Source organism: Mustela putorius, unplaced genomic scaffold (assembly GCF_011764305.1).
Source record: "Mustela putorius furo isolate JIRA1106 unplaced genomic scaffold, ASM1176430v1.1 tig00003871_pilon_pilon_pilon, whole genome shotgun sequence".
NCBI classification, from domain to species: Eukaryota; Metazoa; Chordata; class Mammalia; order Carnivora; family Mustelidae; genus Mustela; species Mustela putorius.
The window spans coordinates 9,442,842-9,457,333 of NW_025422023.1; the positions used below are offsets into that span (position 1 = coordinate 9,442,842).

General features: G+C 34.0%; 1 protein-coding gene across 8 annotated transcripts in view; it reads left to right on the top strand.

Moving 5' to 3' along the window:
• BANK1 (B cell scaffold protein with ankyrin repeats 1) overlaps positions 1–14,492 on the top strand; it is a 305,691-nt gene that overhangs the window by 129,740 nt on the left and 161,459 nt on the right. For all 8 annotated transcript variants that reach the window (XR_006602628.1, XR_006602629.1, XM_045067101.1 and 5 more), the window contains one exon: positions 9,762–9,958. Coding sequence is in view for 6 of the 8 variants with exons in the window: in XM_045067101.1 (XP_044923036.1) it covers positions 9,762–9,958 (197 nt within the window). In the remaining 2 variants the exon portion in view is untranslated. The remainder of the gene's footprint in view (positions 1–9,761; positions 9,959–14,492) is intronic.

A 14,492-nucleotide genomic window follows, 5' to 3' on the forward strand; every position in this document is an offset into this window, starting at 1 on the left:
CAGGCTATTTATTGTGGCTTCATGGATTACTTGTTTTACATGCTGCCATTCCTGGACACTGTCTTGGATAAGAAGCTGTTTTACAGTGTGTCCCCAAATACTCTTTCTCTGGGATCAGTCTGCATCAGTCTGCATCAGTCTGCATCAGTCTGCTGCTTCCCTGTTCTGCTGCTCTGTTATCACTCACTCTGACACTACATGGCTGCAATTTCTCTTTTTCGACTCAATTCATTCATTAGGTGTCATATTTTCCTTCCTTTCTCATCCTCCTTCCTCTTTTCCTCTTTCTTCTCCTCTTATTACTACTGTTGCTAATTTTATGGAGGATTCTATCAGTGAACAATGAACTGTCTATGGATTCAAGGTTACATGCTCCATTCATTTCTCATGCTTCTTGTCAGTTGATCATTCATATATTTTGCATGCCAGAACAGCAATCTTCCAGAACTTTATTTTTATAGCTTTATAAACTCCCAATCTTAAGCATTTAATTACAATAAACTATACAGAATCTAACCAAAATCAAAAAGACCTACAATCACTGAAAGGAATTTATATTATCTGAGAAAAACAGAGTAAGAATTCACTTTCATCCTAGATTTTCCCTATTATTTTGCGTAAGTCTGGCAAATAGGAAAATAAACAAGACAGAGTCAAGGCACTAGGACTGTTCTTTCTGCATCTAGGGTGGTTGCCAGTATGGGGTCTAACCATGCCCAGTTTGGATTTTAACCTTGTAAACTCTAAACATGGAGACAAGAAGGAGAATGTCTCAGAAATCATGGGCTGAAATGTTCACAGCTTCCTCCTCCAGCCTGGCCTCACTCTGAGAAGCAACACATAGGGCTGGACCCAGAGATTCCTTAACAGTGTGGAAGAAAGAAAAGAAGGCACCATACTTTTGAAAATGCCCAGCCATGTTGCAACAAGAAGCAAATGTCGAACTCTTTCTCCACAAAGGAAAAGGGGCCTTTAGATTTCTTTACAATGCAATTGATTCTCATTGTTCATGGTAGTTATGAACTTTATTTATAAACTTTATTTATTTATTTATAAAGTCTCTGAATAGAGAATACTGAACATTGCTCAAGGAGAAATACAGGATTAGCTTCCTGCAAACCTCTGGTCACATTTTTGTCAGTCTATTAATACATAACCTCATTTTATGCATGTTTCCGTTTAAAAACCCAGCATTTAATAGGTATTTTTGAGTCACTGATATAGAACTCACCAACAATGTCATTATAATTCATGCCTGAACAAAATTTATCTAACACATTTATTTTCTTCATAAAACGGATCACAGCTTTCTTGTGCTTGGGAACACCAGACAGCACCTCTGTGCTATGCCAGGGGGTCACTTTGTAAACAACTGATCACCACACCACCAACAACAAAAAAACTCACAAAAATAGAAAACGTGAAAACATGGCACTACATAGACCACAAAGAGGACATTTGGTATAAGTACGAGAATTGAAATAAGAAAGCAGGTTGTTGTCTTGTTTGACCTCAGCTGGAAACATGCAGTCAGATTTTTTACTGCTCTGCACATGTCTACAAATGATCACAAAAGGGCCACAGGTTTTGATTGGGAGGGAACAAATAAATTTTTATGAGTAGGAAAATTTGAAAATATGAAATTGTGAGTAGTGAGGATCAATAGTACTTGTTTGTATGAAAGAATACATTAGACCTAGGTTTAATAGCTTATTGGTTAGATGTTATCAGTTTCATTTAAACATGGAGAAAACTAAGATACAAAATTCAAGTAACTTGTCTAAATTACACCATTAGTGAATGCTGGAGTTGGGATTCCATCTATCCAATCTGGTTCCAAAGCCCTTATGTTTAAGCACTAACTGCACAATATTACCTCTCAAAATAAACAAGTATTAAGCTTTAGAATTGCAAGGTTTATAATAATAAAAGTCATTATTTTGAACATTATTTATTAAGATGAAACCAGAATTCATTTGAATATAATGTTGATTAGGAATTTAACCATTTTTACTAAAACACTTGTAAAAAAAACAATTACATGAAGTTTCCTGAGATAGTTACAAGGGTCATACAAATTGGGTACAACTTTTAATATTTTCTCTTAAATATTTAATAGACTATTTTAGTAACAAGAATGTAATTAATGTAATTAATGAGGTGTAGTGTAATTAATGTAATTAATGAGGTGATTCCAAAATTGAGGCTAATACTAAAGTGTGTATCTATGCACTTCCCACTCATATTTTTTTAAAGATTTTATTTATTTATTTGACAGAGAGATCACAAGAAGGCAGAGAGAGAGAGAGAGAGGCAGGCTCCCCGCTGAGCAGAGAGCCAGATGAGAGGCTTGATCCCAAGACCCTGAGATCATGACCTAGGCCCAAGGCAGAGGCTTAGCCCACTGAGCCACCCAGGTGCCCCCCCACTCATATTTTATGTAATACAAGAGATAAGAAAACTGTAGCAAAGGGATTTGATGGAACATTATTTCCCTTGTGCATTTAATTTTCACTGTCAAGGCTTTAGAAATATAATAACCCTAGCAGTATTTTTTTTGCTTGAAATTCTAAATAGGCTTCTGTGTTTACTATTTCAACAGGATGTGGAGAATGGCACCTCACATGTTGCATTTGTCTTCTCCTGTCACAGAACAATCAGATTCATACACCCAGCAATGCTCCATTTTATAGACCCCCAGAAATATTAACATTTTAACAGACTCCAAATCCTATGATGAAAGGAATGAAAATTATTACCTTTCTTCAACCTTCACAAATGTCATCCTTACTCTTTTAATTGACATCTAATTAGCATTCAGGGAAAATTATCCTAAAACCATCTGTGGCACGGCTTCTAACCCAGAAGAAAATCAGAAGTCCCCAGCCCCTCTAATTTTATAAATGAAGAGTCAGAGGTCAAGGAGATGAACTTTCTTAAACATTACAGATTGAGTGGCTGAGCTGGGATTAGAAAGCAGTTCTCCTGATTTATCTTTTCTTTGCTGTGTGCTTCATTGTTTTGTCCTAAAGTGGCCACCTGCTCATTCTCCTTTGAGTGAATAAATATTTATGATTCTAGATAGTGATTTATGAGAACAAATGGATTACATAGCCATGCACTTCCAGTTTGTATCATCATCTTTTAAATTTTTAAAGCTTATATTCCAACCTTGGGTATATTCCCATTCTATTATTCTGGTGAGCAAGGTTAATCTTTTGAAAGCTTTGGTTTGATTACTTTAATCTAATTATTGGCCACCTCTTATAGGGATTACCTTGAACTTTTAGAAATGGCTCAGCATAAACAAATATATGACTCAATTTCTTTACTACATACCAAGTCACCTATTTATTTTTATTTGCAAAACTAGTGAAATTGGAATTTCCTTGAAAAAGGAGAGACATTAAATTCTGTTCTTCTGAAATTAGCATTCAACAAACGTGGGTTGAAACAACTGAAGCTGAAAATTTATTTCATCCAGAAAAAAAAGTCAAAAGCAAACTAACCACACTTTAGTGTGAATTGTGGTTTCTTATTTACACCTTGATAATAAAATTCATTGCATCTGCAATGAATCTTGATTACTTCAATGAAAATTTCCATGAAATGAAGCAGGCGTACACTACAGAGTAAGCAAATTTTATAAGACTTTTTCTATCTTCTTAAGGAATCCATTATTTTAATCTAATAAGTAAGATTATAAACTACTTATAAAATAAACATTGTATGCACAGCAAAGGAAACAATCAACAAAACCAAAAGACAATTAACAGAATGGGAGAAGATAGTCACAAATGACATATCAGATAAAGGGCTAGTATCCAGAATCTATGAAGAACTTACCAAACTGAACACCCAAAGAACAAATAATCCAATCAAGAAATGGGCAGAAGACATGAACAGACATTTCTGCAAAGACATCCAAATGACCAACAGACACATGAAAAAGTGCTCCATATCACTTGGCATCAGGGAAATACAAATCAAAACCACAGTGAAATACCACCTCACACCAGTCAGAATGGCTAAAATTAAGCCAGGAAACAACAGATGTTGGTGAGGATGTAGAGAAAGGGAAACCCCCCTAAACTGTTGGTGGGAATTTAAGCTGGTGCAGGCACTCTGGAAAAGTGTGGAGGTTTCTCAAAAAGTTGAAAATAGAGCTACCCTGCAACCCAGCAATCACACTACTGGGTATTTATCCTAAAGATAAAAATGCAGTGATCCAAAGGAGAATGTGCACCCCAATGTTTATAACAGCAATGTCCACAATAGCCAAACTATGGAAAGGGCCTAGATGTCCATCAACAGATGGACGTCCATCTAATAGATAAAGAAGATATGGTATACACACACACACACACACACACACACACACACTGGAATATTATGCAGCCATCCAAAAATTGAAATCTTGCCATTTGCAACGACATGGATGGAACTAGAAGGTATTATGCTAAGCAAAATAAGTCAGTCGGAGAAAGACAATTAATATATGATCTCCCTGATATGTGGAATTTGAGAAACCATAAGAGACTCTTAATCTCAGGAAACAAGCTGAGGGTTGCTGGGGTGGAGGCAGTGGGAAGGATGGGGTGGCTGGGTGATGGACATTGGTAAGGCTATGTGCTATTGTGAGTGCTGTGAATTCTGTAAGACTGATGAATCACAGACCTGTACCCCTGAAACAAATAATGCATGACATGTTAATAAAAAATAAAAATAAATGTAAATTTAAGAAAATCACTAAATGGTGTATGAGCTAAGACTAATAGGACTCTGTTTCTCATTACATGTTCATCACAAGAGGCTATTGCTCCCATTATAACAACAAGCAAGATGATTTTCAAAATCAGTATCTCTTTTTTAATCCAGCAGAAAATTAATGACAAAAAAACCTAAATAACCAAATTCCAGAAAGAGTCCTTCATAAGAAAGAAGAAATTCATGACTTCCTTTATCCTTTACAGAGCAACAAGAACTCACTATTGATGAAGAGTAAAGAGAAACTAGTTGAATGTTTAGCAAACTTTAAGTGGATATACTAGGCTAGTGTGATGGACAAAAATCCCACAGAGCTCCAATTACAGACTGGGTCTGCATCACCCACTACCTCTCTTTTGTAGGCTGTTACAAGTGCACAGAGCTAGTATACCAAGGGCTGGAGGGCAAGGAACCTGAGAGAGCTCCTTGTAAAACATTCTGACCCCTCCCTGAAGTCCTGGTCCTGGCTGCTGAAGAGTGAAAGGGGTCAGGTTTGCTGAGGCAAATCCCACCAAAGCTTTTACCATGAGCTTACAGAGAGCATACGGAGAGGCATCAAAGCTGGAAGAAATACTTCCAAGCTATTGGGATGGTAAGGAGTCTGTCTTAACCACGTATACTACAGAGGCCTCACAAAATCTAAAAGAGATATTCTGATGTGAATTCTGGAGGCAGGACTGGAGGAAAAAAAGAATATCTGGTAACCCAAAAGCTGACAGCCAGTCTGTACAGCAGCTGGGGTTTCTTGAGTCTCGGCAAGGCTCAGATGCCAACCTGTGCTGAAGAAAGTTGTGATCCTGCCCTCAAAATATTTGAGGCCAGTTGTTAATGGAAGCTAAGTAATGATGCAAAAATGACCAAGCTCAGTTCATCGACAGAAAAATTTCACTCCATTCCCAAATGTAGTTGTCTGACTGAGGCAATGGTATGCCTTATTCTGGGGATAAACATTATTTACTTGAGCTCTTTAATATAATACAATAAAAAATTATGAGAAATATGAAGAAGGAAGAAAAAGTGACCTTGGTCAAGAAAAGAGACAGTGATTAGAAGCAGACACAGAAATGTTCCAGATGTTGAAATAATCAGATGAAATACTAGAAAAGCTATGATAAATATGTTATAGAATCTATTGTAAAAGTTAGGCAACGTGTAAAAAGATGGCAATTTTATCAGAGCAATAGAAATTATAATAAAAAAAATAAATCCTAGAAATACACAATATCAGAAATTTTTAAAAAATTAAATGGAGTTAATCATAGAAACAACAGAGGAAAAGAGAATCAGTAAACTTGAAGACCATCCAAATAAATTACTCAAACTGAAAAAGAGATGAAAACTCTAGACTCAAAGTAAAGCCATAAAAAAGAACAAGGTCAGTTCATCTACATATTAATTTGACTCAATTCTGATCCAAGCTGCATAGAATAATATTAAATAATCTAACATACTGTAATATTCCCTTAGTAAAAGTGACAGAATGAAGCAAAAAAAAATTTGAAGAAATAATGGCCGGGAATGACCCAAAATTGATGAATCACATCAATCCACAGATTCAGTAAGCCCTGTAACTCCCAAGCAGAAAAAATATAAAAATATCATACTAACACACACCATAGTTAAACTGCTGAATCAAAAATAAAAATAAAGTCTTAAAAGTAGTTATAGGGGGCTGAGGAGGAGAGGGTGAAGAGTTTGTAGTGGGGAAAGCACATTCCATAGAGGAAAACAATTTTAAGAATGGTATCTGACCTCTCATCAGAAATAGAGGCTGGAAGACAATACAATACACATGTATATATGATTCCACTTATATGAAATCCAAGAAGAAATCAAACTTACCTATGTTGATGATAATTAGAAAATGGCTGCTTCTGAAGTGGAGAATGACTAAAATGACACATGAGAGAATTTGCTACCATGATAGAAACTTTCTTTTGCTTGTTTTGGGTGGTAATTGCATGGATGTATAAAATTGGTAGAATTCATTAAACTTATTAGTGCAATTTTAAATCATACTTTCATAAAAAAAATTTTTAAGCCCCAGAAACACAAATATCTTTACACAAAAACGTTAGTGATCATGTGATTACAAACATGCCTGTGCAAGATACAGAGGAATCCATTCATATCTCAAATTCTCATAATAATCAAATCATGGTGAAAATACAAAAAGTATCATTTTTATAAAGAGTATACATAAAAGCCTGAACTAGTTCTTTGCATAATCATACCTGTATTGGCATGAATATCTTTATTCATATACATAAATATAATATTATATTCACATGCTGAGTATAATTTGATGTTCTACAAAAATAATGCTAAAGATCATGATTTAATTAACATTAAAATAACCCAACATAGTTCCTATGAATCATTTCAAATTCTTTGAAAGGTTAGCTCTGTCATATTTTAATTTAAAGAACTTAAATTAGAAATTCTTTCATTATTGACTATGTATATTAGCAGGCTGAGCATTTCCAACTTAATGAAAATAAGCAGGTAAAATAACCTCATCCAAGATAATAGAAAGGGTTGCTGTAAATGATTTATTTAGGCCAATTTAAAACTGATTCATCATTTTATAAAGGACCAACTATTCTGGGGTAAAGCTCTCAAGATCGTACTTTGGAGTAATGAAAAGAATTAGGGATCTTATGGTTGGAACAAAGATGAATTAGGACAAGGATGCTTTAATCTATTGACAAAGAAGAGAGAATATTTACCTAATGCCTATTATGTTTCAGACACTTTGCTGGGCACGTTTTCTGTGTTATGTCCCTTAATTATCTCAGTCGCCTTACAATTTTGGAAGAGAAGGCTAGGCTCAGATAATTAGTAGCACGTTGAAGTTCACATAGTGAATGCCAACTCGAAGCCTGTGCTTTTGCGACTATCGTATTCTACATCATCTAAAGGTGCTTGTTTGCTCTCTCTCTCTCTCTCTCTCTGTCTCTCTGTCAAATAAATAAATAAAAATCTTAAACAAAAAACAGCAACATTTCTATTACTGGTTAGGAACATAAAAAGATACCCTCTAAGGCTCTTTCATGTCTGTAACCTCACAAAGTATTCTAGTATATTAATGGATTTTAAGCTGCCACTAGAAATGAAGCAGAGCAATGGGAAATAAAGAAGCCAACCTTCAAATCTGTAGCACCCTTTACTATCGCTATGATCTTAAATCAATAGAACTTCTTCCATACATGTCAGAAAACACAGTTCACAGTAGCAGAACTGTTAAGAAAGGCAGCCTGAAAATCCATGACCTCTTGTCCCAGTCCTTGTTACACTTTTTGATGTACAAGAAAGATTTTTAATGAAGTTTGTTGTTGTTGTTTCTAATATTATATTATTTGAAACAAGGGATTTACTGACAGGGGTTTGGTGAGGTTAAAAGGTGACTGTGTTCCCAAAATGATTAAACATTTCTTTAATGATAAAAACATTTTAAGTTGCATTGACAGTGATTTACAATTTCACCAGAATAGCAGTGTGCAAGAATAATGCAAAAAGCATTGATTGCCAGGTGATGTTTTTTATTTATTTTATGATATGTCAGTGAGACAGATAACCAAGGACTTGTAGAAATCTGATATTATCATGTCAATATTTTCTTGATTAAATTTGCCCTGGTTTAATTATAACAGAAAATTATATTTCATGGTGCCTCTTAATAAAAATAAATAAATATATATATCTTAATACCTTTGTAAGTAACTACATTTTATTTTGAAGATGGTACCTACTTTAGACAGTTTCAGCTTTCAAAGGCTCATCTTCATAAAATACAAGAATACTATATAAGAAGGGACCAGTGCATTATCATTGAAATATAACCATGGAATTTACCTATAGCTGTTTAGTACTAACACATTTTAAAAGGGGGAAATATTTCCTTACAGCAAAGTTCTTAATGTTCTTAATGTATCCTGGAGGTTTTTATTTTGTTTTCTTTTAAAACATATAAACCAACAAACTAAATACTTTATTCTGCCCTGAGACACCCAAGTGAATTGAAAACTCAAAGTCTCATTTCCTTTTTTGTTCCTTTAGTCTACAAAATAGCAAAGAGGTAAATGAAGCCAGATTCAGTTTTCCAAAATAATATGGAAGAAAATTGACTTTTGTTTTGACACCTTTGTTTCTGTTGCCATAAGCCTTCCAGTTGCTTGCTCCTGATAATGCCACAGCTATTCAAGCAAGCTGGTATGTAATTTCTGTGACACATTTTTTCCAGCGAGGTATGAAAGTATAGCATAATAACAAACCAACACTCATTTCTGTGAGTATGTGTTTTCACTGAGATAGCTGTTTACATTCACTATTTTACAGTTATACATAATTAATACTTCTAATTGATAGTTAATAACCAATTTTGAAACTCTGAAACATTGATATGAAAGCTATAAAATCCTGATGGAAATTTCCATGCTGAAGATGTTTATCAAAGTGCTCACCTGTATTTTCTGTTGCAGTTCCTTTTTGAAAGAAAAATTTTACATAGAAATCTCATATAACCTTTCCAGCAATTATGTGTCCATCTCACCTTCAGAAGGCAGCAAAGTAAGCATGGCAGTAGAAAACACAGAAAACACAGAAAGGTTTTATAGATGGACCTATTTAATATTGTTAGTGTTTGGCTAATATTGAAATAGATTTAAAAAGAGTTATTACAATATGATATTTGTGTTGTTTTATTTTGAATTTAAGAGGTTGATGTGCTTTTCCAAATTAAAGTTACCCCCCAAGTCAGAGGGGAGCATTAGTGCTAGTGAGAATATTAGTTTCTATTTATTGTATGCTGAGAAATACAAAGAAGGAGATGCTTCATTGTTAGAACCACTGATGGTTTCTTACATGCAAAATCACATTGAAAATCTGTTCTACTTTGTGAAAATTACTTTTAGGAGTAGATTGGGTTTGACTTTTTCTTGTGGCATTCCAGACAAGATAAAAACACATTAATCCTTTGCCTCTTATGCTTTCAGATACACATTTCAAAGAACTCCCAACTCTTCTCCACTGTGCGGCAAAATTTGGTTTAAAGAACTTGGCTGTTCATTTGCTTCAATGTTCAGGAGCAACCTGGGCATCTAAGATGAAAAATTTCGTGGGTTCAGATCCAGCACATATTGCTGAAAGGCATGGCCACAAAGAACTCCAGAAAATCTTTGAAGACTTTTCAGTAAGAGTTTTTTTTTTTTTTTCCATTTTATCTCTAAAACTCTTTTATAAAGCGTGTGTGTGTGTGTGTGTGTGTGCGCGCGCGCATGAACACACCACTCTTTTGGAAATGATGCTACTGCTAGGCCACTTTGTAGTGTCTTTTGGTCCTGAATCATTCATTTTGTTAAAAAGCATTTTGCAAGATAGGTCAACTTGTTTTATTATCACTATAAACCAGCACTGACTCCATGCTTCCTCCCCTAAGTAGCTCTTTTTTAAAACTTGTCTTTCTGGCTTCTCTATAGTCTGTTCCATATTGAAGAGGAGATGGTGAAAAAGCAATGAAAACACATTACCTTTATTATTTTTTCATTCAAGAGTCTAAGTAAGACACTATTAGGCTATGAAATTAGATAATTATTAGGTTAAAGGAAAACATTTTGATAATCATTCAAAAAGTCTATTCCATAAAAAGTTTATTCATGTTACTTAAATTTGTTTCTCATATGTGATTCCTTTTCTCCGTTAAGTCCCAGGTCCTTATTATGAAGATCGAAGCCCCAAATTTCAGAAGGATATTAGCTTAGCATTAGTAAGAATATAACCAAGAGAAGATTTTGAAGGAGGAGACACTATCTTAGTATATAGAATACACTTTGTATTTTTATGATCAGCTTTAGAAGAGAAATTATTTTCTCTTGTAACAAGAGAAATGTATGTACATTTTGCTCAAGAAAGAGAATTATGCTTCTGATGCCTGTTTGGAACAAGAATGTCAAAATTTGTCTTTGGATTCTCAGAAGATAAATAATTTTATTCCCAATGAACATTTAATATAGAACGTTGAAATGCTATTGGAAGCTTCGGGTCATTTTAGCATTCATTCTGATTATTAGATTAAGTCAATGTAATGTCAGACTTTATAAACCATTGATATTTATAGACTTCAGAAAGTGAAATGATAACCAATCTATCTTTTTTCTCACTTTTAAGAAATAGCACAATAGAATATCTGTTGTTTTAATTTAAAATAAATACAGAAATGAATAAATAAATAAATAAACAAATACAGAAATGAAGTTTTGTAACAAAATTGAAAAGGTACCTATTTTTATTCTATATCCTTCAAATCAGGAATAAGAATTATTTTTAATCCTAAAAAGATTTTAGATTATGACTCTCGTGTATCTAATGAGTGCATTCATTTTAGTAAGTATCCACTCTCTACAGTCATTGACCAGTATATGGTATATGGTATATGTCTCAGGTAAGTCAATGAATCAGTTCAGCCTTGAGCATATTTGCCTACAGTACTCTTGTGCAGTGTCCCTGGGTTGCCTGTGTCAATTCTTTACAACCCTCTTCTCAAATTTTTAACCACTGGTGGACTTAAGTTAAAATTTCCTATGAAAGTCTATAGCATCCAAGGTTAGTTTCTAAGATAAACCCTGATTTTCAGAGTGATGCTTTCCCTTTCCATTCTCCAGTGAAGACTCAGCTTTTAACAGGTGCAGCCCCATGCAAACTGCATGTGCCCCATAAATAACATGAAACTAGATGTGAATTAAGTTTAAAGGTAGGATTTGATGGATATGGGAAATAATTTTCTTTTTCTCTCACATCTGTATTTGTATTTGTACCTCTGCTCTTGTAGTGATAGCAATGATACAAGCTGATGATATTATGGTATTATTATCTATGCTGGTACTGAAAACATGAAAGAGGTGTAGGTGTTAACTAGATAACATTCTCAAAAAAATGAAAGCTACTCATTCATAATGAAGAATTTCTGTTCATAGATTAGCATGGATAGCCTAGATAGAAATTATTGCCTTTAAGTCACTGTTCACTCTTTTATAATGGCTACATTCTAATTTTGCAGTTATACTTGATCATTTATGCTATGAAATTTATTAAGTGATTTTCTATATCTTGTCTCTTTATGAGCAATTAACATTTTGCCAGAATGTCTATAGTAGACATTGCCATTATAGGTGGGATAGATGAATTACTTTGTGAATGTTCTGATGTCAGTGAGGAAGTAACTGTAACAATTACGAGGGACAGCAGTTTTATTTATTTATTTTTAAAGATTTTTATTTATATATTTGACAGAGAGAGAAACCACAAGTAGGCAGAGAGGCAGGCAGGGAGAGAAAGGGAAGCAGGCTCCCTGCTGAGCAGAAAGCCAGATGCTGGCCTTAATCCCAGGACCCTGAGATCATGACTTGAGCCAAAAGCAGAGGCTTAAGCCACTGAGCCACCCAGGCATCTCTGGGACAGCAGTTTTATAAGGGCATATTATGGTTATGAATAATTAAATATAACAATTTTGTAAACTGCCAAAGGCCTTTTCATGAATGCGTGGTTAAGGAAACAGGAACAAATATATTTCAGGTTGTGACACACATGGAAAAGTGTGTTTCCTGTTGACTTATTTTTCTGATCATTCTTCTCATTATCAGTTTTATTTAAATAAATCCATACATCATCTTAGTGAAAGTATGCCAGATAAACACACATTGAAATTTTATATTCTAAATTATAGTAGCTAAGTCTTTTTAAAAGTGTGTAAACCTGGTGATTCACAGACCTGTACCCCTGGGGATAAAAATATATGTTTATAAAAAATTAAAAATTAAAAAAAAAAGTACATCTAAATCTGATAGAGAAAAAAATGCACAATCTCATTATGCTGCTATAATACTTTGTTTTCTTTAATAGTATTTACATAGCTTTAATTTTATAATCACATTCTGATAAATCTAAGATTGTGACATATGTGTTCAGACTTTCCATTATAAAAAGCCTTTCCATTAATCATTGTTTCTGAATTGTTGAAAGGAGTAGATATTCTTCCAGGTTTGAGGGTTACAATCCAATGAACCATATTTCTGTACAGAAGAAATATATATTTTTTAAATTCAAACATATTTTGCCCCCAACTGATTGACTGATGTGTTCAATTCTTTCCAATCCCCCATCAGTGAAACACTATTAATTCTAGAATTTCACAGAGAATTACAGCACAGTGTGTTTGGTCATTCTGAATAAAATGGTTAGAAGGAAAAAAGCAATTGTGATTTTTAAAAACATAGAAAAAGAGAGAGAGAACCATTGGCAAGCATTCATAAACAAACAAATGCCATATCTTAGTGAAACTATATGAATAATAAGAAAAAAGAAGAGAAAAAGCTTCAAATCACATCTCTTACATTTCTTCATGACATTTTTCCTTTGAGAAGCTAATAATTTATACATAATATATGAACAGAACCTTTTTATTGTGAATGCATAGCTTTCATGTTTTAAGAACATCATCAAATTAATACCTACATTTCTTTTCCGATTTCAGTACTATTCAGTACTATTACAGATAATAATACCATATATTTCTATGGTCTTTCAAATAAATTACTCTTTTTGGTTTTAAATAAATTGCTCGGTTTCTGACAATGTTTCCTGGGAGAATCACTCTGAACGGTGGATGAACAAAGAGGGTAAGGGTTGGTATTTAAATCTACAACCGAATGTGAACCACGATTTACTTAACACATTTCTTGAGGAAATCTCAGACTATTGCAAATAACAAAAAGTAATATTGACAACTAATTCAGCCCTCCAAAAAGTCAAACTTTTAAATACAAAAAATAGCTGAAAAATTGAAAATAAACAGGAACTTGGCCACAAATTAAGTCATACTTTGTGATTCAGCGCATACAGCAAAAATTACAATGTGTTTTAAACAAAATAATATGTGATATTTCCTTATATTATCCAGACTGTGTCACCCCATCCTTCTCCAGTTTAGCACACTTAACCAAATGACATCAGTGTGTAAATGGACAGGGAGTTAAAGATATATCCTCCTCTCTTGGCTGAAAGTGGAGTTGGAGAACAGATAAAAAGTGGAGTTGGAGAACAGATTTTACTTCTCTTTGGAGCAACATTCAGATTATCTTTTTCTTCCACCACAGTGTTCTCTTATGTAGTTTTATGTGTGTGTGAATGAGATCTTAATCATCAGTCATTTTCATTAAAATTTTAGGAAACAGAAAATCAGCTTTCCATGCACTTTCTCTAGCTGGCTTTTCAGAAGGACTCTTCACTGGAAATCTTTCGGTTGTTCAAATCTCTGATGAGATTTCTGTGACATCTTGCTCTCATTGACTTATCCCAAAACTGCTCTTTGACCCTGTGGACAGTGGGCTTGTGTGTGTGTGTGTCTGTGTGTGTACGAGAGAGAGAGAGATTCTGCTCCCCTAATATATGTCAGACAATGACTCTGGAATTTTTTCAAATGGTCCAGAGTTTGGAATGAAAGTACAGAGAAATAGATGTTGAAGCACTTTGAGAATCCCTTCATAAAGCAATGATTGACTGGTATAGATAAACTATTATTCAGAAATAAGAAATTAGAAATTAGATTTCATGTTTAGGCCAGTGAACATCACTTAGCATTGCTCACTTGGTGTTGTACATACTGTTTTTTCTCTAGTAAATTGCTCATTTAGTTTAGTATATGTTAGTATATACTAATTCAGGCTGCATAG